The sequence below is a fragment of the Terrapene carolina genome, unplaced genomic scaffold, assembly GCF_002925995.2.
Source record: "Terrapene carolina triunguis isolate 2854851 unplaced genomic scaffold, T_m_triunguis-2.0 Scaffold789, whole genome shotgun sequence".
Taxonomy (NCBI): domain Eukaryota; kingdom Metazoa; phylum Chordata; order Testudines; family Emydidae; genus Terrapene; species Terrapene triunguis.
Genome location: NW_020665140.1, coordinates 5,552,278 through 5,578,195, shown reverse-complemented (window position 1 = coordinate 5,578,195; position 25,918 = coordinate 5,552,278). Strand labels below are relative to the sequence as shown.

Here is a 25,918-nt window from a genome sequence, read left to right as displayed (position 1 = left end):
AACCAAAGAGATCACCTATAGTATATTAAAAATGTTGTTATACTATGAATGATTTGCTGATGTTATGTTAGAAAGAAAAGAATTAACTCTTAGCGGCACAGAGGTCTGGCCCGTCTCGGGGTGAATTTATATAGTTCATATTTTTCACGAGCCTGTCCCATGGCTTGTTTGAGGAGTTGGGCTCACTCCCAGCAGCTGGGCATATCTTCCCTAAATAATTCACTTTGATTTCCTGACTCAGAAAAATTAAGCCTACCCCCATCTGAGGTGCAGGGAAGAGAAGACACTCAGAAACGTATGAGATTTTCAAAGCTTCCTATGGAATTAGGCATCTGATACCCCTAGGTAGCTTTGCCAATCTCAGCCCTAGTGCAACAGTTCTCAAATTGTTACCCATTGCTGGTCCATGGAGCGTTTGTTGTCGGCTTGGCTCCATGGTGCTGGATCTTCTCATTTGCTTCTGTCTGCCAAACCACATCATAATTATAAAACTTACATTAAACATTCTTCTGATATCAATTTTCCACTGATGCAATTGCTATAGTTGCCCTAGTGATGTTATGCAATGGCTAATGGGAAGGAAAAAGGACTTTCAATGGGAACGTAGGTGTCTAGTCTAACATACTCTATTGTGATGCGGTTCATACTATGAAGATGTCTGGGAATCCCTGATCCAGTGGATAAATAAGAGATTTTATTAAACACTTTGATATGATTTAGGTCCTGAGCCAAAGCCCAGTGAAGACAATGGAGTAAACCCCATCCCTCAAATTGACATTAGTGAGCTGTAGACCAGGAGCTATATTATTACTTTTTCTGATTTTTAAATTCTGAGGTTTCAGGAAAGAACATTATTGTGGATGAAAAATCATGAGCTGAAATGATTGAGAAAAATTTTAAATGCCATTTCAAAAAAAGTCCTCTATTCGAATTCTCTCTCATTTCAATCATCTATTTAGAAATGCAACACTGCTAAAAGAGATTTAGGAGTGATAGCAGACAGGAAATTAAATGTGAGGTTGCAATGCAAAATGAAAGCAAAATGCCAATGTGATTTATTTTTTTGACTGCAGAGACATCACATCAAGTACACAATTCTAGTGAGACTATGCCAGGAATTTACCTTCAATTCTGGGAATGCCAATACCAGAAAAATGATCAGTGTTGCCTGACAGATAAGACATTGAGTCAGGACTCAGGAGACTTGGGTTCTATTTTTAACTCTGCTACTGACCTACTCTGTGACCTTGGGCAAGTCACATCACCTCTCTGTGATTCTGTCTCCTCATCTGCAAAATGGGGATAATAATATCTACCTGAATTAAGATCTACACATGCAAAGCATTATATACCAGCAAGGTTTTATTGGAAAGAGAGGGTATGAGGAAAGGTAAAAATCTTACTTGTGACAATATGCAACATAAAAATTTAGATTAAAAAGTACTGTCATGCAGGTTAGAGGTAAAACTTGAATCCAAGAGAAAAGAGTATCCTGAATAAGAAGGGAAAGAGAAGTAAAATGTCTCTTTATGGGTACGTCTACACTTACTTCCTGGTTCGGCGGCAGGCAATCGATCTTCTGGGATCGATTTATCATGTCTTGTCTAGACACGATAAATCGATCTCGGATCGATCCCGGAAGTGCTCGCCGTCGACGCCCATACTCCAGCTCGGCGAGAGGAGTACGCGGCATCGACGGGGGAGCCTGCCTGCCGCGTCTGGACCCGCGGTAAGTTCGGACTAAGGTACTTTGAATTCAGCTACGTTATTAACGTAGCTGAATTTGCGTACCTTAGTCCGAAGTGGGGGGTTAATGTGGACCAGGCCTATATTTATATATCCCACTACAGAGAAGTGTACCCAGTCAGCACAGTGAATATAGAGATACTTAGCTTTAATAAAGAACTAACATTCAGTGCTGTAAAACAGTAACCATACAATTGGGTCTATTTTTGGGAAAACAAATTATAGTCAAATTTTACCTGACACAAATATGGTGCAACCAATCCATCACTCAACTGGTTTCTCCATATCTTGGTATTTTAACCACCTCTAGACAATGATTCTTCATAGGTTCTTACAATTTCCTGATAAACAGCTGCATTAAATTGTTGATGGCCACTTTTGTTTCTTGATTCTTTGTGACTGCAAATTTATTGTCACTATCAAAACATCTATTTTGTAAACTTTTATTTAATACACCACACCCACAAACATAGAGGGCCATATCTTCAGCTGGTGTATAATCCATCCTCCCATCTTTTATAGTGCTCCTAGTATAATTTTTTTTGCTGCAACTCCTTCACAATGAGATACTTATCCTGAATTATTTAACATATACTCTTAGAAAGGAAAGAATGTGCTGTAAATCACCACTAATATGAAAGTTCATTTTTTAGTGAATTACATTTTATTTGCTTCAGTTTAACACCATTATTTACAGACATACATTAATAAAACACATCACAAAACAATAAAAATGTTAAGTTAATATTTATAGGTGCATAGTTCATGCTCAATTACTTTATATATGTATATATAAACAATTCTCACAATAAGTTAACCCCGAGACAGAGTAATAATAAGAAACAAAAAAAAATCCTTGTATCAGAAACAATACCAAGTTACTGACAATCTAGCAATAAAACATGTACAGCTTTAGAAATAAGCAATAGACACTTAGGTGGTTTTAATTTTTTTTTTTTTTTTTTTTTTTACTTTTAAAACTTGAAGCCACAATATCCACAGCACGACAATGGCCCTGCCACCCAGTTGTTCATTTCAGTGGGAGGGAATCACTGGAATGAAAGCTGGGTGCAGACCCAGACACTCCAATCATTGCTGATGGAAGACTTCAAAATACACTGTAAAAACTGTAAAAATAAAAAAAAAAAGTTTACAACTGGGCACATTGGAACTCAGCACTTGTACAGGACGTCTTTGTTAGTAGATTTCAGAAGATAGAAAGAGGGAAGAGATTTTCATGCTTCAGGTTCATAATCTTGATACTCTTCCTATTGAGGAGAGCAAAAATCAAAATTGGTTAACACTTAGAAAAAGTCTCATTTTAGGCCCAATTCTATTCCCACTGGAGTCAATGGAAAAAAGGCGACTGATTTTATTTAGAACACAATCTGGCTATTTATCTTTATTTGGTTGGCATTACTTTAGCTTGTTTTCCAAACACCCGGTACTTAATTTACAAGAAAAAGGTGTTTACAGATTAGACTTCCCCTGAGGTTAACATGCCATTCACCTTCCATATCAATGGCTAAAATTACTTACAGTTTTTGATATCTAGAGAATTCCCAAGAGAACTAATGAGCAAAGAGAAAATCACATTTCTGTATATAACATGCGCTTAAGGCACCTTTATGTATTGCTGTAATGTATTGAAGAAAAAGCTTCACTGATGATATGTTGCCACTGAAATGAGCAGTGAGTCATTCTTCCGCTCTACTCTGCTCTGGTTAGGCCTCAGCTGGAGTATTGTGTCCAGTTCTGGGCACCGCATTTCAAGAAAGATGTGGAGAAATTGGAAAGGGTCCAGAGAAGAGCAACAAGAATGATTAAAGGTCTTGAGAACATGACCTATGAAGGAAGGCTGAAAGAATTGGGTTTGTTTAGTTTGGAAAAGAGAAGACTGAGAGGGGATATGATAGCAGTTTTCAGGTATCTAAAAGGGTGTCATAAGGAGGAGGGAGAAAACTTGTTCACCTTAGCCTCTGAGGATAGAACAAGAAGCAATGGGCTTAAACTGCAGCAAGGGAGGTCTAGGTTGGACATTAGGAAAAAGTTCCTAACTGTCAGGGTGGTTAAACACTGGAATAAATTGCCTAGGGAGGTTGTGGAGATATTTAAGAGTAGGTTAGATAAATGTCTGTCAGGGATGGTCTAGACAGTATTTGGTCCTGCCATGCGGGCAGGGGACTGGACTCGATGACCTCTCGAGGTCCCTTCCAGTCCTAGAATCTATGAATCTTAATCCTTAATCTAGGAAAGCATTTAGGCATGCGCTTTACTTTAAATTCATTAATAGTCTCACTGAAATCAATGGGATAATTTGTATGCTTAAAAATTAAGTACATGAGTTTGTATTGGAAGGATCAGTACCTAGGACAGAAAACTGCTTTAGAAGAAATAATGAGGAGTCCTTGTGGCACCTTAGAGACTAGCAAATTTATTTGGGCATAAGCTTTCGTGGGCTACAGCCATTTCATCGGATGCATGAAGTGAAAAATACAGGAGCAGGTATAAATACACTTGGTAAAGCAACCCCCATCCTTTCATGTAAGGTCAGTCTAACAGGATAAATCAATTAACAGCAGGATACCAAGGGAAGAAAAATAACTTTTGAAGTGGTAAGACAGTGGCCCATTACAGACAGTTGACAAGAAGGTGTGAGTAACAATAGGGAGAAATTAGCATTGGGGAAATTAAGTTTAGGTTTTGTAATGACCCAACCACTCCCAGTCTTTATTCAGGCCTAATCTGATGGTATCCAGTTTGCAAATTAATTCCAGTTCTGCGGCTTCACGTTGGAGTCTATTTTTGAAGCTTTTTGTTGAATTGCCACTTTTAGGTCTGTTATTGAGTGACCAGAGAGATTGAAGTGTTCTCCTACTGCTGCTTTAGAAGAGTTTACTATGAAAATCTACATGACTGAAATGTCATGGCAGATAAGCAGGCTGTACGCTTCAAGTATTTTCACACTCAATAGTGAATTAACTATTTTCAGCCAGATCTTTCGTATTCATTGGGACCTGATCCAATTCGTACTGAGCTAAATGGGAGACTTTCCACTGACTTCAGTGGGAATTGGATCAGGGTCTTAGTGGCAATTACTACATTTGTGGACTTAAATTATTATTCTTTTACCAAGATATATCTAATTATAGTAATTGGGCATGACCTTTCGAGGGCCTGGGTACCTGAAATTCCTGTTGCACTGTGCAATCCAGTGGGAGTTGCAGGTACTCTCACTGACTCAGTAAATCACCTAAGCATATGCTTAATTATAAGCACATGAGTAGCCCCATTGATTCCAATTACTCAGGTGCTTAAAGTTAATTATATGTCTAAGTACTTTGCTGGATTAGGCCCTAGATGCTCCCAGCCTTTCATGATCAAGCCCATGCATGGCAATTCTGTGAAACAGCCAGTCTGATTACTCATGGTGGTACCCCATGCATTGTAGTGATACTATATATAGTAGGACCAAAGTAATTCAGCATTAGTGGAAGGAAACTACGAGACAAAAGATTTTACTTTCTTGATTGCATGAGCCAAAGGAAGTAATAGTGATTTGCTGTGTGTTATAAAATGTTATCCACAAAATTAGGAAACTGTTGAAAGAAGATACTGTGAACATACTTTTTTTTTTTTCCTTGAACTCATACATTGACAAAGGTATAATTTCCTCCCATCTCTTACCAAATACAAGAAAAAGGGAATTTATTGTGGAGTATTCTGGAATGTGTCTGTGTGTGCGCGCACATGCATGTGTAAGTATAATTGTTCTCTCAAATATCATTACTGCACGGAAAATATTTAATAATGTAATACCGTGTTTTGAGAGAAGCTGGGTGAGGGAAATCAGAAATGCAAGAGGTGGTGCTGCATATGCACTGGGTTAGGGAGGTACTATTGTGGGGGAAAGGAGGAGTTCTGGCTGCATTAAAAGGGTTTGGTTAGACTGGGTGGCCTTCCCTCTTTCTTTCAGGTACCACGCCGCTACAGTACTAAAAGCCACCCTTTGCTTTCCAATGAATAAGCAATTCCTGTTAATTATATTAGGAGCTGTTAGCATGCTTCCAAGGACAACATTTGGCTCTAAAGAATTATTATTTTCCAGGAATTACAGTTTCCTGCTGAAGGCAGCTAGCTACACAAAACAATGGGTTGGCACTCATCCTAATGACGGGCTCTATCACACAGAAATAGTACGGATTCACTTACTACTTATTAATTACATAACAGAGCACTTATGCACAGAGTCCTACAGCCAAGTGTGAATCTGATGCAGATCTCCTCTGTTGGGTTTGATTGTGCCATTTTGGCTCAAATCAATGGGTGGTGTGGAGCCCCAGGCGGGTGTGCTGTCTTAGGGATGCATTCTGACTCCTTGAGATCCTAGTCACAGAGGCTGCATGTCTGCTACTATACTGCAGCTTCATATACCCCTGCATGGCTGGCCAGCTCCACAGCCTGGGGTGAAGAGGGTTGGAATCATGGATCTGCCTCCTCTTTGCAACCTCTCAGCCACTGGACACCCATAGAGGGGAAGCACCCCTCTGTGCATCCATGTAAGTGTCATCATCATTACATTTCTGCACCTAGATCACTTCGGCATAAAGCCCCTGTGCTAAATGCTCAGATGTCCATTAGCCACATACATTCAGAGAGCACAGCAAAGGAAGATTTACCTCAGGAGGCATTTCATACGCCTCATTATCTGGGTCCACTGGCATATCTGTATTATCCATCATTCCTTCCTGCGAGATTCCTTCTTCATTCTAATGTTTAAAACAGGAGAGAAAAGCAACAGCTGTCACGGGTTTCTTTATGAATCACCTTGAAAAATATGTTTATTTCAGTGTTGTTTTTCCCATTAAGGACAGCGTCGTTGGTTAGTGAAGGCAAAGGGCCATATCATCCCCTCTGCGGCTTGACAACAGGAGAACAAAAGCTGTGGCAATCCCAGAACAGTGGATCCCAGACAGTCAGAGACTAGGGAAGAGGAGCCGGTGCAGCATCACCCTTCCATGTTAGCACGCAGCTGTCCCTTTATGAATACTGTTCAGCTTGTGGGGGTATTTTGGCTAGGGGACATGGACAGTTGGTGGTGGAGCTCTAGGTGGCATCATCTCCAGGCAGCCCCATGGAGTGATCTCAGAAAATCCGCATGGGAATTAGTGTCCTTGTCGTAATTCATGTCTACAAATTCTGTGTCCTCTACCCAGGAGTGGTGCAGCTCGGCACCTGCAGGTCCTGGACGGAGCAGTCCAGGACCCAATAGCAGCACATCTTATTAAAGAGCCATGATGCCAAGTCAAAGGTGGCACTGACTATCCAAACATATGACCATGGCAGGCATAGGTGCCTGACTCTGTGGGTGCTTCGGGGCTCAAGTATCCATCGAAAAAAATATAGGGGGTGCTCGGCACCTGCAGGTCCGGATTAATCTTTTGTGGGCCCTGGTGCCTGGACCATGCCCCTGCTCCCCAGTCCACCCGCGCTCTGCCCCAAGGCCCCGCCCCCGCTCAACCTCTTCTCCACGAGGCTCTGCCCATGCTCTGCCTCCTCCCCTGAGGCCCCGCCCATGCCCTAGCCCCACTTGGCATCTTCCCTCCAAAGCCTTGCCTGCCGCTAGCGTCGAGGGGAGGGGGTGGAGAGGAGTACCCACCAGCAAAGAGAAAAAAGTCAGCACCTGTGATAGCAGGTACCACAAGAAAACTGCTGAATTCCCCTGCATTGCTGGAGGGTTACAACTTCACCCCCACCTTCCCCAATACTCCTCCACCCGCATGGATGTGTCCAGAAACCGCTCACCTCACGGGAATGATATCAGTGTCAACTTCTGGAGTTTCCCTAGGAAACTTTCCAGTACCATGGGGACTTGTCTAGCTCAAAATCAGCAAATAAATTAAGCTGTTTTGAGGATTACACTGGAAGGGCCCAATCCTGGAAACATTTATGCCTATGAGTAACTTTAGTCAATCGAGTAGTCCCATTGACTTCCATGTAACTATTTGTGGGAGTAAAACTATTCATGTGCTTAAACATTTGCAGGATTGGGTCACTAGAGTAGGGGAGGTTTTAGGATAAAAATAAGGCAAATGATTATTCCAAAAAGTTTATATTATAGACTGATGAACTAGTCCTATTTACATGAGCATCACTTAATAACAGTTCTAACATGTTCACAGTATGTGCAAACAAACAAACAATCTGGTCAGAAGGAAGACATATATCAAAATACACAGCATTGTGGGTTTTTTTTCAATTTTAGAACATGGCACAAAATTAAGGATACTATGGGCCAGGTTCTAATACTCTTATGCATATTAAATAGAATCTTACTCCATGAGTAGTTCCATTAGAATTAGTAGGACATAAGAACAGCCATAGTGGGTCAGACCAAAGGTCTATCTAGCCCAGTATCCTGTCTTCTGACTGCGGCCAAAGCCAAGTGGTTCAGAGGGAATGAACAGAACAGGTAATCATCAAGTGATCCATCCCCTATGGCCCATTCCCAGTTTCTGGCAAACAGAGATTAGGGACACCATCCCTGCCCATCCTGGCTAATACCCATTGATGGACCTATCCACCATGAATGTATCAAGTTCGTTTTTGAACCCTGTTAGTCTTGGCCTCCACAACATCCTCCGGAAAAGAGTTCCACAGGTTGACTGTGTGTTGTCTGAAGAAATACTTCCTTTTGTTTGTTTTAAATCTACTGCCTGTTAATTTCATTTGGTGACCCCTAGTTCTTGTGTTATGAGAAGGGGTAAATAACACTTCCTTATTTATATTCTCCAAGCTGAAAAGTCCCAGTCTTATTAATCTCTCCTCTTACGGGCCAACAGTGAGCTGCAACTCAATCTCAAAGGCATTGGATTCAAACCCTATGATTGAAAATATTATTATTTAGTATCTACAATAAATTAAAAGAGAGAGTGAATATTCTCAGGAATGCATATTCTGTATGGGCCAAATCCCATAGTTCTTGTTCAGGCAAAACTCTTATCTGTCTTCATTTGGAGTTTTGCCTGAGCAAGTTGGTCCTAAATTGAAAGATGCACAACTCTTGATACGAAGAACCAGATCTTAGCTAGTATAAAAATGACATAGTTCTTGTTAAATCAATGCTGCTATGTTGATTTACACTTGTTGATAAACCTGAAATAGATATAAAATCAGTTTACATAGACATAGACTTTACATAGACTTTAAAGGAAATTGACTTAAAACATTTTCACTCAATAATTTCTAGACTTGCATTATGGAGTTTAATGTAAATATAAAACCTCATGAACCAATCTAAAAGGACAATTACTGATAGCCTATGATTTATATGACAGCCATGCTAAAGCGAATATATGCTGCAGATAAAATGTGGAAAACCAATTATACTTAAAACCAAAAAACACATCTTCCCAGGCTCATACAGATTAGAGACTAACAGGCCCTGAAATGCTGCCTTTGGAATGGAACTAATGTATAAAATGGATAGCATTATACCCTGGTATCCTATCATCATGATTCATTTCTCGATGTCTTTTGATGGTACCATGAGGGTGGCATGAACACTCTGAGATCTGGATTCTGAGAATTCCCCTCCCCATCCCACCCATATCCACATTTGTCACAGCTGCTTGGAACAGATGCATAAAGGGAACTGAAACTAGGCATAGGATTTTAAACTTCATTGTCATCAAAGATGAGTCTAACTGCGGCATGGGAACCCAAACACCAGTAGTGAACCCAATGGGGCATGTTACCTGGGAATTCTTTAAAGTGTAACATGAAAAATGCAACATTCTGGTGCACTTAAGAATGCTACACAGTAGTTTCAAATAATCTATTATTCAATTCATAATTAATTTTCTTCCTAGAATTATTTGAAATAAAGTAACACAATGTCAAAGTGCTGTGGTGCTGCGTGGGGTTTAGCAGCACATGCTTCTGTGATTTAAGGGAGTCACATATCTAAAACTCTACGCAACACTTCAGAATGACACATTTTACAATAGAATTCATAACACATTTCACTATCATACAAACTTTAGCAGCAAATATTCTTAAAACAAAACTCTGTGGGTCTTCTTTGTTCTCTTAACTTTAATTTCTCTTCCTCTTTACGCCGTATTCTGACATCACCAGCTACAAGCTCAATGGAACCGATCTCCTGCACTCAGCATGGAGCCTTGTGTTGCAAGAACAGCATGAGAAAGGCCCCCACTTTCATACCCTCTGTGTGTAAGTTATTTTCATTATCATTAATCATGTTTACTACCGTAGTGCCTAAGGACCAACCAGGAATGGGGCAATGTACAAACAGATTAGCAGACAGTCCCTGTTTCAAAGGCCTTACACTCTAAGGGCTAGTCTACACTTACCCGGTAGTTCGACGGCTGCGGATCGAAGTTCCGAGTTCGATTTATCGCGTCTGGTCTGGACGCGATAAATCGAACCAGGAAGTGATCCCCGTCGACTGCGGTACTCCAGCTCAGCGAGAGGAGTACCGCGAAGTCGACGGGGAGCCTGCCTGCCGCGTGTGGACCGCGTCTGAACCGCGGTAAGGTCGAAGTAAGGTATGTCGAATTCAGCTACGTTATTCACGTAGCTGAATTTGCGTACCTTACTTCGATTTGGGGGGTAAGTGTGGACCAGCCCTAAGGTTTTGTCTAAGCTCTCCTGCCGACAAAAATCTTCTACCCCGCATGAGCAGCACCAGCTTTGTTGGCAGGAGAGCGCTTTTCATTGGTAAAACTTTTGTCATTCGGGGTGTGCATGTGCGTTTTTTTTTTAACACCCCTGAACGACAAAAGTTTTGCTGACTAAGTTCCTGTGCAGACAAAGCCTAAATAGACAAGACAGACACAGGATGGAGAAAGAGATAAAACACAGAGCGTGAACTCTGTCATGGCACCAAATGCATGTCAGTTCCCTGATAGCTAAACCCCTCACCAAATATCTATCTATCTAAGAGGGGATAAGTTAAATGGAAAGAAAAGTGAAGGGAGAAGGAACACTGAAGGGAAAGGGGGTGGGCAGGACAGGGGAGAAGCGGGTAAGAAGAGCAGATATTAAGTGAAGCAGAGGTGAAGAGACTGTGAGGGTGGCAGAGGGGGAGGGTTGGAATAAATAGTCAATCAGCACAGGGCAGAGAAAGACCGCTCAAAATGTTGACAGTTCTCTGAATGTCCGAAGTTCCCTGCTTTGGTTGCTTCTGATCCTACCAGCTGGAGTCTCTGGCTTGTTTCTCCCCCCAAGGCCAAATGGCATAGGTGACGGAAGGCACTACCCTCATCCCAGCTTCCCCAGACTGTGTGTGTGTGTGGGAGGGTCTCCTTGCATAGTTCATTGTTCTCTCCTTCCAGTTACTAAGCAGCCATCTCCATCAAATATGCCAAGAAGAAAAATTATGCCAGAGACAAATTGTCCATCCTGGATATAAAATATTCTATCTGAAGGTGTGTGCCCCCTTCAAGACTGTTGTGATCAGCCCCACTGCTCCTACTAGCTGTTTGCAGCACAACAGATTTAGGTCAATCCTGGGCACTTCTCAATATTCCACGCAGGTCTCTAGCTGTACCTGCCTTAACTGAAGAGAAACTTTCTAGTGCTTCGTCTGTGTTGCTCTCCGCAACTGCACCGTATAGGGACTCCAACTGATGTGTGCAACCATGCGTATTAGAGCCACTGCACCACAATCCTAGAAGCTGTTACCGGACATTTACGAACCATATTATTGGTATCTTTATTTAGCCTGGCATTTTCAAAAGTGACTAACGATTTTGGGTTCCCAACCTGACACCTGATTTTCAAAGCATTGCTCTGAAAAATTGGGCCCCTTTCAGGTGTCAGACAAAAGATTGAGGGCCCCCAAAATCACTCATCGCTTTGAAAATGTAGACTCTAACTTGTAAACCTTTTTAAAAGGTCTTTTAATTATTGTTGCTTTTCTGAGCAGGGCAATGCCCCAACCCACAGCTACCCTGAAGGCAGAGCTGCCACTGACTGCTCCCCAGCAAGTGGCCTACGTTGAATCTGATTGAAGCAGCTCAAAGTGTGTTCTTGTGATGAATAATTTAAAAGGTGTTATTTAACGCCTCATCCAGCACTTTAGTATTTAGGGCCTATATTTTCCAACTACTGCACTCTTTTATTCAGAGTCAGAAATTTCATTTCTGCCTTCCCTATCATTAAAGAACAGATTTTGCTAGTAATCCATCTGCCAAGTCAAATTGTGCCTGAAATTGTTCTTGAGGCTGCACAAGAAAGAAGGCATGCAGGCTAAAGTTATCTGTAACAGGACCACAGAAAGCAACTTAAATTGCCAACACCATTAATAAAGATGAAGTGAATGGTGTGCCAACAGAGTTTTATGAAGGGCTTCACAGCTCATGAGCAGCTTGTCTGCTAAGTATCTTTATCACAGACCTGAAATGCCCATCTGGATTATGATGGACAGAATGCCTAAAAAGAGACCAAATTTCCTGCCAGCCCAGTGGAAAATTCTTTCAGAGGAAGGAAAATTCCTTTATAGCTCCAAGCTCAGGAAACCAACAGAGCTGGTGAAACAGAGCACAAAGTGGCATTCGGAACAACATTAATGCCTCATAGACCAGAGGTAGGCAACCTATGGCACACCTGCCAAAGGCGGCACGCGAGCTGATTTTCAGTGGCACTCACGCTGCCCGGGTCCTGGCCACCAGTCCGGGGGGCTCTGTATTTTAATTTAATTTTAAATGAAGCTTCTTAAGCATGTTAAAAACCTTATTTACTTTACATACAATAGTTTAGTAAGTTATATACTATAGACTTATAGAGAAACCTTCTAAAAACGTTAAAATGTATTACTGGCACGTGAAACCTTAAATCAGAGTGAATAAATGAAGACTCGGCACACCACTTCTGAAAGGTTGCCGACCCCTGTCATAGACTTTAAGGCCAGAAGAGACCATCTAGTTTGCACATTGCAGGCCACAGAACCTCGCCCACCCAATTCTCTAATAGACACATAACCTCTGGCTGGGTTACTGAAGTCCAAGTTACTCTAGTTTAAACTTCACGCTCTTTTTCTTTTTCTTTTAAAGAAGCAAAAACATAGCCATGATACCAAACAAATGAAAGAGCTGGCTACCTGGGAAAGGTTTATCAGTGTGGTCCATTTGTAACCGCCATCTCAAAATGCCACATGTATCCATTTTGAGGTCAAGTTGAACAGAACTGGCATTTAGTTAAACTGCTAATGGTGCTCCCCAAGGTCACATTTCTAATTGGTGACATTGAAACACTGCTCTACAGGTTCCCACACTTATTTTTTAATGACAGCCTCGCTGCCCAAGCCATCTCTTCCCTCTGCAATTAAGACTCGAGAAGTGGAAACAATGTCCCTGAAAACATTACAATAATGGAGGTGTGTCCAGGATCATTATTTATTTAGTGTAATAATATAAATAAATGCACCAGCTTTACTTGGAGCGTAAAATCATTTCCCTACCTACCTGCATGATGAAGCTAATAATTTAACATCCCCATTCATTTATCAAAGGGAATTGCTTCTGATATTTCAGTTCTGTTATTAGAAACTTCCTCACGGAACATTTTCCAATAAAAATCAACATTCTTCTATTTTGAAAACACACAGAAAGTTGAATCCTTAGGGAAATCTTTGCATCACAAGCCTTAAAAAGCTCACATATGTGGGTTCTTGAAGACAATCTATTTTTAATACAAAAGCTTGCTCTTTTGCACAGAAACGTTTTTTTAAAATGAGGGTATTTTACAGAAAAGTAAAGCTGTGATAAGCATGCTATTAAAGGCAGAGCACGAGGACTCAGTCTTGCCCCATAGCACCAGCTCTAAGTAACCAGAAATGCTAAACTTGGCTTTTCTACAAGGCTACAATGTTAACAACATTGGGTGAAACGGGCATTGCCTCCTTCAAGTATCTGTGATCTAAAACATGAGGTGGAGGCACAGAGTCCTAACCTAGTCATGAGGCAGAATGTAAAGTACCCACACAGACATTCCATGGCTACTGCTAAAGTTTCCAGATTGTAGTAGTGGCCATGATGTGATATTGCCACCCCCTTCCTCCTGCCTTGGCGGAATCTGTGGCTAGTGGATCTGCTCAGTTCAAAGACTCACAGGCCATGCTCCAACCAGCCTGCCTACATGCCCCGTTATACATCTTTGTGTATGGGGTTGCTACTGTGCATGGCTCTGCAGTGCAAAGGAAGCTGCATAATATTCCTTTTTGGGGTTCTCCGCTTCCTGGCCCCCTCACACAGCAGAATGGTGGTCGTTCCATTTAATGTTACCACTTCCATAATCATGCAGGTGAGTGGGCAAGGAGTCATAATTTCACCCTTTAACAATGTAATACAGTGTATTTACATATCATGGATTCCAACTACATTCTACATCTATTAATAGTTACAAGTGTATTTGACTACAGCCGAGAAAATCCAGGTAAAGGTTTCCCAAAAATCCTCAATGGCATTATCACTACAAATGTTTGTCCACCTTGTTTTCTGGGGATGGGCAAAATGTCTGGTTCCCCCTACATAACATTGTGGGGGGAGAAACCTGGCAAACATTGTGTGTGGAAGTTCCCAGTGACCAACATTTTCACAAAGTATTGGTCAAACTGGTAAAGTTAATCTAGTGTTTTCTTGGAGAAAAGAAAGGGATTTTATTTAGGCTTGGCTACCCATGGAAAATAGAAGGCACAATCTGCTTGTCCTGTCACGTTTATTATAGCACCATGTGGGTAGCTGGTCAGCTTAATAAACACATTCAGACGTCTCAGTAGAAGACAACTGCACTGAATGCAAGTTATTTCAGTCAGAAATAGGTTACCTCATCTCTACTCATTGACAAAAGCAGCTTATAAAAGAAATAAGTTAAATTTGTAATATCAGTAAGTACAGCAGCTCCCTCAAAGTTACAATTTACTAACTCTTCCAATCCTGACACATTTTCCTGCCCATTAAGAATGATGAAAAAGTGCTGTGATCACATATATTCAGATGATTCTTAGGGCTGGCTTCTGTTTACAAGGTAATAGTTGTATTCTGATGCTGAAGTGTTTATTAGCCAGGATGTATTTATTACTGAGGGAGCAAAGGGCAAACCGAAAGTCATTTTTATACTGACATATTTAATGCTTATGAGCCATTCATGAAAAATATCTAAGACATTTATGCTGACATTTTTTTGGAAGATTATTTTATTGTAAAAGTGCCGGAAGTCCCCTGTCAGAGCGGGGGTCTCATTATAGTAGGCACTGTATGTATACATAAGAAAAAAAGACTGTCCCTGCCCCTAAAGGGCTTACAATCTAAATATAAAACGAGGGACAACAGGTAAATCACAACAAACAGATGTTATTGTTACTTACATATATTGTTTGTTTGTTCTTTTGGTTCAGATTGAATAGAGTATCTGATTAGTATCTCCTATTTCCTCTACCCTACACTGGAAGGGTGTAGCTTTGATAATTGAATAGTCTTTTCCAGGCTAGATTCTGATCTCAGTTACAATAGCAGAAACTCATGCATAATTCTGCTGAGCACAATGAACTGATTCTGGATTTAGGCCCATGTGGTCTCTGTATGAGAGTCTTTTTACACCTCTTCTGTTGCTCCCCCATCCAATTTGGAATAGGCCAAATGGCAGGTATTTTGAAAATATAAATGAGTCTTTCGACCGAGGATAACCCACTGCCCAAGCCCTACTTCAAATTAAACAAGGCAAACACTGTGATACCTCAGGCAGTAATAGTATTGAAAGTATCAAGCACTCTGCAGTAGTTAAGGATAGAAAAATGGTTTTCATTGTAAACCCATTTTAGTTTTCAGAGATAAAGTAAAAGTATTCTCAAGAAGTTTACAGTATTATAGGTTTGTTTGCAAGTGCTGCTCCCTCATTCCTTGGTTATGAACAAGTATCTAGGTTTAAATGTCAGAATAAGTGATTAAATTTCCTCACCTCTGCTCTTTTGAGCACACATGGCCCCCGGTACATAATGATCCATCACATGGAAAATTCCAGTCTTTCCAGATTCATTTTTGTCCCAAATCAGGATGAAGAGTTATAATAGCCAAATTTTTCACAGAATGGAAAGTTCCTAAAAATTTCAATTCAAATAATTTTGTTCCAACATTCCTTAAATCAAAATGTTTAATTTCATCTTGGTTCAGCGTTAATCTGAGTTCCCCCAAGATGCAATGGTGCCTCATGGAAGTTGTAGTCTGGGTGCCCTCATGCCGCCATTCTGCTTTACAGATTGTGCTCCCTAGGCGGACTATATCTCCCATTATGTACTGTGTTAATGAGACTCCTATGATGCACTGTGTCAGTTCAGCCAGAGGGGAGACTATAGAGCATCATGGGATATGTACTCGAATCGGGGATTCTGTTCCACAGAAAAGGGGGCACAAGGCAGCCAAACTACAACTATCATGGGGCCCCTCAGCAACTCAAGCAGACAGAGATTAATATTGAATTGACCCAGAATGAAACAAAACATTTCAACAAACTAAAGTGTTTTAATTTGGGTCAACCCAACCCAAAATGGAAAATTTCAACAAAACTAAATTTTCTCGGGGAACATTTTGATTTTGCAGAAGCTGCATTTTCCATAAAAAAAAAAAAAAAAAAAAAAAAAAAAAAATCAATGGAAAATTCCCAACTAGCTATAACACAAGATTTATCACACGGACAGGGAAATATTTGTGGGAGCTCTTTGTTAAAATACAGGCAGCACATCAATAATAACTTACTCCTGCTAGGCTCCCCTTTATTCTAATAGTGACAGGAAACGTATAAAAAGTTCTTCCTGCCCCTCCATTTTTAAGTACCTGATACGATCAGCAAAGTCAAAGAGATCAACACAGACTTTCAATATCAAACTGTCAGAGCAAAAGGAGAGCCAAGACCCAGAGGTATCCAAGCTGGGATAACAGCATAATCAACATGGTGAGAAGATCAATTTAGCCACTGACAGGTCTTCCAAGGGAATTGTTACAGCTTGACCTTCACCAGCAAGAGCCTTCTGTTTATAAAGCCCATTTAAGATTAGCATTTAGATCTCCTTCTATAGAGTCTAAGAGGAACAAATGATGGCTCATAATTAGATTAGCTAGAACAATCCTTCTCCTGTCTGTTATTAACCACAACAGTATCCCCAAATGGGACCATTAGGGCCAGATTCTACACATTGCATACAAAACGGCCTTTCAAGTCATGATACTGCAGGGAGAACTCCACGAAGAACGGGTGCTGCCTCAGGACATTCCACCCCTCCTTCCGCAGCTCCCAGGAGCATAAAGGGATGTACACATACCGTGTCCTTAGGATAGTGCCGTATGTGTGCTCTCTTCTGTGTTTCTCTACGTGGAAGAAAGGAAGGGGTCATAGCCCTGCATGTACCCTACCTGCGGATATCATGTTGACAAGTATGGTATAAGATATGCACCCCCCATATGCACTAGGAGGATGCAATCCTTGTACTCTCCTGGGTGCCAGATTGTGATTGTGCCTAGCCTTGATCAAGTAGCTCAAAGGGCAAGCCTCCTTGCACCCTGCACCATACAGAGTATGGCATTGAATGGCTGGGAAAACTAGGTTCCTACTAGCATAGTGTAGTGTCCTGTTTCTCTCTGCTCTAGCTGAAGTATCTAAATTACTGCCTTTAAGAAAGATAATTCAACTCTTTGGGGTGGGGTGGGGTGGGGTGGGGTGGGGACATTTCTGTATTTCACTTACTGGGACCCCTCGTACAGCCCATAATAACTAAAATAGCCTAGCAGGTTGTCCCGATCTCAATGATAACCATCATTATCTATTATAGAACGCTTTTGTCTGTTTATTTTTAAAGAGCCATGTGTTCATCCATGGCGGTAACAGGTGGGTCTGCAAAAATGGGCACATAGTCATTGTGCCTGTAAGCCCCCCACGGTGCATCATGGGATATGCCTCCCATCAGGGAGCCTTATCCATACAGAAGAAAGGGGGCATGGATAGAAACTGTGACTGTAGCTGCTGCGCCACAATGAAAAATACGTCCCAAAGTGTTTCCAACCCAACTAGATAAAAACGGTGAGGGGATGCAAGGAAAGGATTTGTTTGTTAGGCAGTGAGATATGTGCTTAAAAAATATAAATTAGACTAAGTATTCATACCCGTTCAATCATTTAAAACACAGGACAGATACATGGTTAAGGCCAGATATTTTCTGATGAAAGGAAAAGTACTAGCCTCGGAGGTGTGCTTATTGCCTCCAACATTTGAGAGACAAAAGAAAAAAAAACCTGTTTTTCTCTGATTTCATGGCATGAACCTCAATTAAAGCTAATCTACAACAGTTTAACTGAAATTGAGCAAGAGTAACCTTCCCCATTACCATGCAATACAAGAAATTATCATGGGCTTCTATCTATAGAGCTTATAATATGCAGTTGAAAAGTAGAGTGGAAGAGAGTATGTAGTTCACACACACACTACTAGAAAATTGAGGCTAATAACCACACTTCTTTCTCCTACAAGTCACATTTGCAGTTGATGTGATCAGTACTGACAAGCTGTCTAGAGCAATAGAGCTTTTTAAGCTTTCACTGTTGCTGCTGCAGAGCCCTTTGGTATTTTACATGTTTACTCTGATATTCAGGGCTGGGGGTGGGGGACAAGAGTAACAGGATCAGTTTACCCATCATTACAAGTCCAAAAGATTTCCTGCTGCAATTGACATTAGTACATCTAGTTTGAAATAATACATGAAACTCTGCTTGCTTTCATTTCTTGCAACTTTAAAGATCATCCTCTTTGTTCATGCTAACTGCTGATCCTTCAGATAAGAGCACAAGATCCAAATCTTCAAAATCATGCATTCAGAAAGGAACACGCACAATTTACTTGCATGTTTGCCACAACTGGTTGCCCAAGAGGAGTAAATGCACAAGCAAAATGATCAGTTAGATGCTCAGCTGGTTAAGTTATGTACATATGCAGTTTAGAAGATTTGGGTCTGCCTAGGCATAGATCAAGGCAGGAATATGAGGTTACCTGAAATATGAGGCTAAGAATAAATGTGGTGTGTGCATGGACGCGCGCACACACACACAGAGAAATCCACTACTAAAATGTGCTTAATCACCTGTAAATAATCTGACTTTTAAACAGCTCATCTTCATTTCAGTTCAGTTGTGAAGTAACACATCTACAGGTGTTTTCTTCGTGGACTACTACAATGGATGCCACTATAATGTAATAGTTTTTTGTATTACATTTACCATGATTGCTCACAGACCAAAAAGGTCTACCAAGCAACCCATTTTAGCTCATTTAAGCCCTGTTCCATCAAAGCACTTAAGTGCACACTTAACTTTAAGCAAGGAATCAGTCCCATTTAATTCAATATATTTCCAGAGGCATAATACTCGAGTAACAGAGTGGTGAATCAAGCACTATAACTTTATATAGATGAACTGTTCTCTTTCTGATTGTTTTGTTTGCTTGCTTGCTGCTTTAGGAAATTGCCAAGGATTACTTTATCATCACCAATTGGTAAAAGAAAATAAAAGCAAAACCTTCACTTAATGAGTTAAATATATGCCCTTTGAAATATGAAGCAAACCCTCTTTCCACTGAAATACACAGGCTCAGCATTATCTATGTGCGTTTATACATGTTAAATTCCCAACAAAAGGGCTGACCTATTGTCCTTTCTATGAAATAGCAACACTGAAAATTACAGGAATAAATTAAAAATCATATATAAAGAAATGACATTCAAACAAAGTATATTCTTTAGTTCATAATAAGACCTATGAAGATGCAAGAACTTATGCAAATCATAGACGATCTGGTTTGATATTTTTTAATTAAAATGTGAGAAGAGAATGATTTTTCCTATATTTTAGCTGTGTATTTCTCCATAAATAGGACACCTATGGAATTAACATGATTTTTCTATGTGATGTCAATGATTATCTCTGTGGAAAAGAAGGGGGGGGGAAAGAGTAACATTCCTGCACTTCGTATTGTCAGGGAGATACCTTCATTGGTCATCTGGAGTAAGTCCTGTGTAGACAGTAATGGTAGTTAACTTGTCCTAAATTAGCCTGTGTCACTACAATGACTCACAGCTCATTTAAAAAGTGGGAGGACTTTAGTCTTTGACATTACATCTCATACTGCTGCAAATATTAGATACTGTAAACCCATTTATCTTGCTGCTTTAAAATCATAAAGACTTTGATCATTAAACAGTTAGTTTAAATATTGAAAAGAAAGTCCTTTTTCTGATTGCTCAACCATTTTTAATCCCTGACACTAGTTCTGATGAATGAACTGGAGTATTAATATAAATAACGTACAGATTTCCCCAACAAAAAATGACATTAGGGTTGAGAAATGACATTATTCATCACCTTTTCTGGAAAAAATAGAACTAAATTTAATTGCGAAAGAGTTAGGAGTTGTCTTGTAGCTTGTGAAGATCTTTGAGGCAGTGACTATGCCTCACAACGAATTTGTGCATCACATAGTACACCGTGAGTGCTAACCTAGTACAAGGAAGCTTTGCCCCTTTATTCCTGCCCAACACCTTGCAGGTAATGGCTGGAGAGCCACTCAACTCTCATTCATCACCACAGCATTCACTTTGTAATGAATGGCCTCGATTCTGTAGGGAATGCTGAACACCCTGCCTCCCTGCAGCAAAGCATTTGAGGATCTGCTTAACTTTAACTACGTGCTAAGTGCATTGAGTTGAATGTTATTGTGCTTGAGCTGAAAATGAAGCACATGCTTAAGTGGTTTGCTGCGTTGGGGCCAGAATGCTCAGCACCTTGCAGGATTGAGCACTATGTGTCTCCTCCAAAGTCCAATAAAGGCAGTGGACAGACTCCTATTGACTTCACGGGGCCCCAGATCAGGCCCTATATGCATTCTGTGAACATTATTTTCTTATAAGAGGATTCACATACAGCCTCTCCATCAAAATAGTGGAGGGCGTTCTCAGGTGCTTAGCAGAGACTTGAATCTTTCCTGGCATCAGCTCACAGAGGTGACACTATTTTGGGTTTGGGGCCCTGATCTCAAAGTGTAGTAAGCATGGGCCATTTTCATAGACTAACAAGAGCTACAGGTACTCAACACCTCTCAGGACCTTAGTCCCTTAATAACTAAGGCCCCAGTCTTGCAAAAACGAACATGGATTTAATGGCGACCATTGTAGGGCTTAGAGTGGAATGAAAAACCTCAGAATATCAGGCTAATTTGGGGAAAGGTCTTTCAATCTTAATCTTTTTTTGACCCAAATAGTGGACACCACTTGGAGGCTCAGAAAAGGCCATTTTACTCCAAAACATTACTTTAAAAAACATTCATGTATGCATGAATAAATGCCCATGTAGCCATCTTTGTACGGTATGTCAGTCAGTTATTCCCAATAACGTGAAACAAACAAACAACAAAAATCTTCCTGTATCATAGCCTCATTGAAATTTCCTGTGGAAAAGAGTAAATAATGAATGCAGTGTTTTAAAAATGACTTTATGCTTCAGGAAAATAGTAAAAGTGTGAACTTAATCTCTCAGCACATTCTAAAACAAGGCACTATATGACTCACCAGTTTGAGAAAGGCACTGGGAAAGTTCTGTTTAGATGTTTGAAGTCACCCATTCCACTTTTCTCCCACACAAAGTGGATTTTGTCTGTCTGTCCATCTATATGGCCGGCTGGCTCCACACCCTCCAACCATCTTACAACAGTGGGGAATAAATGTACTGCAATAGAGGAATTTCCTTCTTTCTCTTATGAATAGGATGAGTCGTGTCAATGTGTAGAGCACCCTTAAAATAATGCTAATTCATTTTTAAAAAAAAGTAGCTTGCAACTGTATGTGAGATAAGACGACTCTTAGGTTTAAATTAAAGAACAGGGGTCCCTTCCATCTAGCACGCAGGTACAGAAGGCTTCCATAATTTAATTGCAAGTGCTCTGGCAGAAATAGGGAGGAGGCCAACCAGCATTGACAGCACCACTCTGGCTCCCTGAAGGAATGTGTTGGGCTGGCACAGGAGTGTGGCCATGACTGACCGAGCCGCTTTGGGCACATGCTACAGGTTTAGTAACAGCCTCTCTTAGGCCTGGTCCCCACTAAGCCCCCACTTCGGACTAAGGTACGCAAATTCAGCTACGTTAATAACGTAGCTGAATTCGAAGTACCTTAGTCCGAATTTACCGCGGGTCCAGACGCGGCAGGCAGGCTTCCCCATCGATGCCGCATACTCCTCTCGCCGAGCTGGAGTACCGGTGTCGACGGCGAGCACTTCCGGGATCGATCCCAGAACATTGATTGCCTGCCGCCGGACCCTTCGGTAAGTGTAGATGTACCCTTAGGCATGGCCTTCCCAGAATATCTGAAGCATTTGGCCAGCTCCTGCACTATTTTAGAAAAGTGCCTCTCCCTTCTGTTCCACCATGGCTGTGGCTCAGAGAGACCTTTGCCAGATGCTGGGAATCTGATAATGGTCCATACAAGTGAAGTATTAATCACATTACTGCAATTATTAGGACGACTCATTTTCATTTAACATAACCTACCTTCACAACAGGGTTCAGTCTTTAAATCCTGGAACTCAGGCCTTGCAGTTTAATTCCCATGCTGATTAACCTTTTCCCGTTTATTTCTATACTTTATTGTTTCCAAGTAGAGAAATTACTTCCTTACGTTGGTTTGGCCTCATACTCTAGATTAAAATAGATTTCTCTCTCTCTCACACACACACACACACACACACACACACACGATGGCTAGATCCTCAGCTAGTATATTTTGACAAAGCCTCATTGACGTCTATGAAGTGACACCAATTTACACCAGTTGGTCCATTAAGTCATTTTCTGCCAAAACTTCAGACCCACTGTCAGTCACAACTGAGACCCAAGCATATCCACCACTGGGACTAATGGATTAACTTTCCCTTTTAGTGTTTTTGGCAATTTATTGTTTGAGATAAGATATTAGAGATAGGAGCTCTGGCACATGCCAGCTTGCAAGAATTAGACTGCTAGAGAATTGAAACATCAGAGATTAACATCTTTTTGGCATAAGTCATTTTTCTTCTTAAATATATTTGTTTTATTGGCATATAGGGCCAGCTCCTCAGCGGGTGTAAATCTGTTTAGCTCCATTTACATCAGAGTACAGCAACTGTTGCATATTAACTAAGGTTTTAATTTGTTCTAAACCATTGTAGTCCCTAATGCTAAATTATTAACCCAGCCAATTCTTTTGAAAAGTAAATTGTACATTGTTATAGAATCCTAATTAAACACACAGGTGTTGCATTAACCAACTTGAAAGTAAGATAGTCATGTGGCTTTGGGGAAAGATTGGCCAACCATTCAATTGTTGGACACATTCGTTTCCCAACCAGCTTCATTTTTACTAGGTACACAATACCCGTAGTGCTGAGACTGTCCTGATTAGGCACATGTACTTCCCCATGTCATCATATTAGGTCAGAGCAGATCTTCTAGGCCCTGATTCTGCATGATTTCACTTGCACCAGTGGAAAGTAGGAGTAGCTCCACTGAAGTCAATGGAGGTTTGCTGATGTAGAAGTGAGAACGGAATCTGGCCCACATGTTTAGTCATCCATTGGCTAGTTTATAAAAGAGAAAGTCAAAGTAATAAAGGAAAGGATATAAACCCCCCAGGAACAGTAGTTACATAAAAACAAACAAAGCAAATGAACAATATGGTATAGACAGGAAGCCATGAAAACAACTATTAAATATTTCCTAAAATACTACAACTCTGATTAACCACTGTACTACTCTAGTATTATCAAGGGTAACAACTGCATAAAGCAATAAAGTAAAAAGTACTGTAGTGGTGAGACAGACCCTAGGAGAGGAACTAAACTCATTCCTTTAACCCCTCCAATATGTTAATTGCCAGACTGTGGTTGTTAATCACTCGCCAGGCTTTGCTCTTGAAGAATTGGGGAAATATCTATTTTCTTCCTTCCTAGCATCATAGCTAATACACAAGTTATTTGGATGCCAGCTTTTTGGCATGTAAGGATTATTAGCCATTGCATATTTTTAATGTCTTTATTGTTCCAGTATAACTGCATTTCATTGGCACAAAACCTATAAAAACATTTAAAACAATGGGGATATTAACATTTAAATAGTACTTTTGCAAGATATACCCCTATTGCAAAATCTCTTTCTATGGAATGGCTACAGAGTTTATACATGATCAGACCAGATGCTCAGCTGGTGAAAACAGCATCTGGCCCAAAGCATTGGAGTGTTTTTCTTGTGCCCACAAAACTTCACTCAGCAGAGATTTCTGTCCCCCACCGCCTCACCCTACTGTGTTTTTGTTTCCTGGATGCAGCTCGCTCAGGATGTTTAGAGCTTGAACTGAGTGTTTTTCACCATCTACCAACCTGACTTGCTGGTTGCCACCGCCAAATATATTGTTATGACCTATGAGCAGTCAGGGAGGCTTAGACTTAAGCAGTGGGATATTTCCTTGTTGGGAGAATGTGACAGGCAGGCTAGAGGGGAAACCACGATTTGACGTGCCTTGCTAGTGTGCCTTACTGTAAAGCAGAACAGGACATGAAAGGAATGGTCTGTCCCTTTAAAGGCCAGACAAATAGGACGTGGTGACCCTCAATCAGAACAAAGGTAAAAATGTGGCTTCTTTCAGCCAAGTCCAAATCACAAGTCTAAGTGTGATTCGCTTCAGCAGAGTGTCTTGAAGGAAAAGGAACACTGTCAAACTCAGCCCACAAAAAACCCTGATGCAGCGCTCCTGTTGTGTGCAGGTGTAAGGGGCTAATTCCCCCACACTTGCATCTAAGTGCTGTTCTGCTGCAAAGCCCTGAACTCCAGGCAGGCAACTGCAACCTTTCTCTAGCCAAAGAGAAATGGTTCAATGCTTCCCCCACCCGCCTGTGTACAGAGACATACATCCCTTCAGAGGGACATGGGTAGACACAGAATACTTCATTCCCATCTACGTCTATTCACAGTACATGCACTGGTGCATGGAGCTGTTAGATAGTGAAATCAGATGGGTGCATACAGCTGAATGGGGCAGCACACAGCTCAAAGAACTCCCAACCCAGCTGTGGGACATGGAAGATAGAGGGTCCAGTTCCCCTTCTCAAGGGACTCTGTTTAGACCCAGTGGAACAGTTTCAACAGGGGAGATTGAGAGTGAGTATTTCATAGGCCAGTGAGGGCACACTCCTGAGAGGTATCAGAAACCGCTGCTCAAATCCTTTTACCCCCTTGCATCTCCTGGTATATGCATGTGTTGGTTAGGTCCTGACTTTTGAAGAACACATTCACTGTTGTGACCCACTGAACTTTAAATTTAACATTTGCAGTGGGCCATGGTGTCTTGGGACCACAGAGACTGATCAGGGCCAGAAGCTGACTGATCCCTGGGGAAAAGCAACAGGAACAGATATTTTCTTTTCAGGAGTGCTGCTTTCTTAGGTCCAGATCCATCAAAGCATGTGAGTAAGTGTGCAATCAGGTACCTGAGTTGTCTTAATGAAGTCAAAGACATCAACAGGACTATTCACACACTTACAGTTACACATGTGATTAAGGGTTTTGCAGAACTGGGGCCTAAATAAGGAGAACAGGAAAGATATAAGAAAGATAAAAGAGATGTGAAGTTATGTGCCCATCCATTAAACAATCTTTAATGGGCTTATCAAAACACCCTGGTGAGGAATTATCCCCATGCGGAGCTGAGACTCCGAGGAATAAAACATTTACCTGAAGTCCCCCAGGAAGTCTGTAGCAGCACAAAGATTTCAACCCAGGTCTTCTAAGTCCCAGGTTAACACCCTAACCACTAGTTCCAAACTTTTTCCCAATTGTTGATATACTTGGGGGAGGGACGGACAGGAAACAGGGAGGGGAGTTGAAAAGAGAAACAAAAAATGAGAGTGGGGAAGAGTGGAAGGGAAAAGTGTCTGATTTGGTTTGGAGGAAAGTTCTTCTTTCTCTCTTCCCTAAGAACTGATATTATACTGGCAGCACAAAATCCAAAGCAACCGGGTTGATGAAATTAAAGCAAGATTGGGGGAAAGGTAATAATTCCATGAATAACAAAACACATGAGATCAAGTGA

General features: G+C 41.0%; 1 protein-coding gene across 1 annotated transcript in view; it reads right to left on the bottom strand.

The window, feature by feature from the left end:
- Window positions 1–2,699: 2,699 nt before the first annotated feature.
- Window positions 2,700–25,918, bottom strand: part of SNCA (synuclein alpha) — an 89,086-nt gene continuing 65,867 nt past the window's right edge. Inside the window, exons 5-6 of the mRNA XM_024216929.3 lie at window positions 6,426–6,515; window positions 2,700–3,014 (exon numbers count right to left, since the gene is read on the bottom strand). Of these exons, the coding sequence (XP_024072697.2) occupies window positions 2,982–3,014; window positions 6,426–6,515 (123 nt within the window). The 3' untranslated portion in view covers window positions 2,700–2,981. The remainder of the gene's footprint in view (window positions 3,015–6,425; window positions 6,516–25,918) is intronic.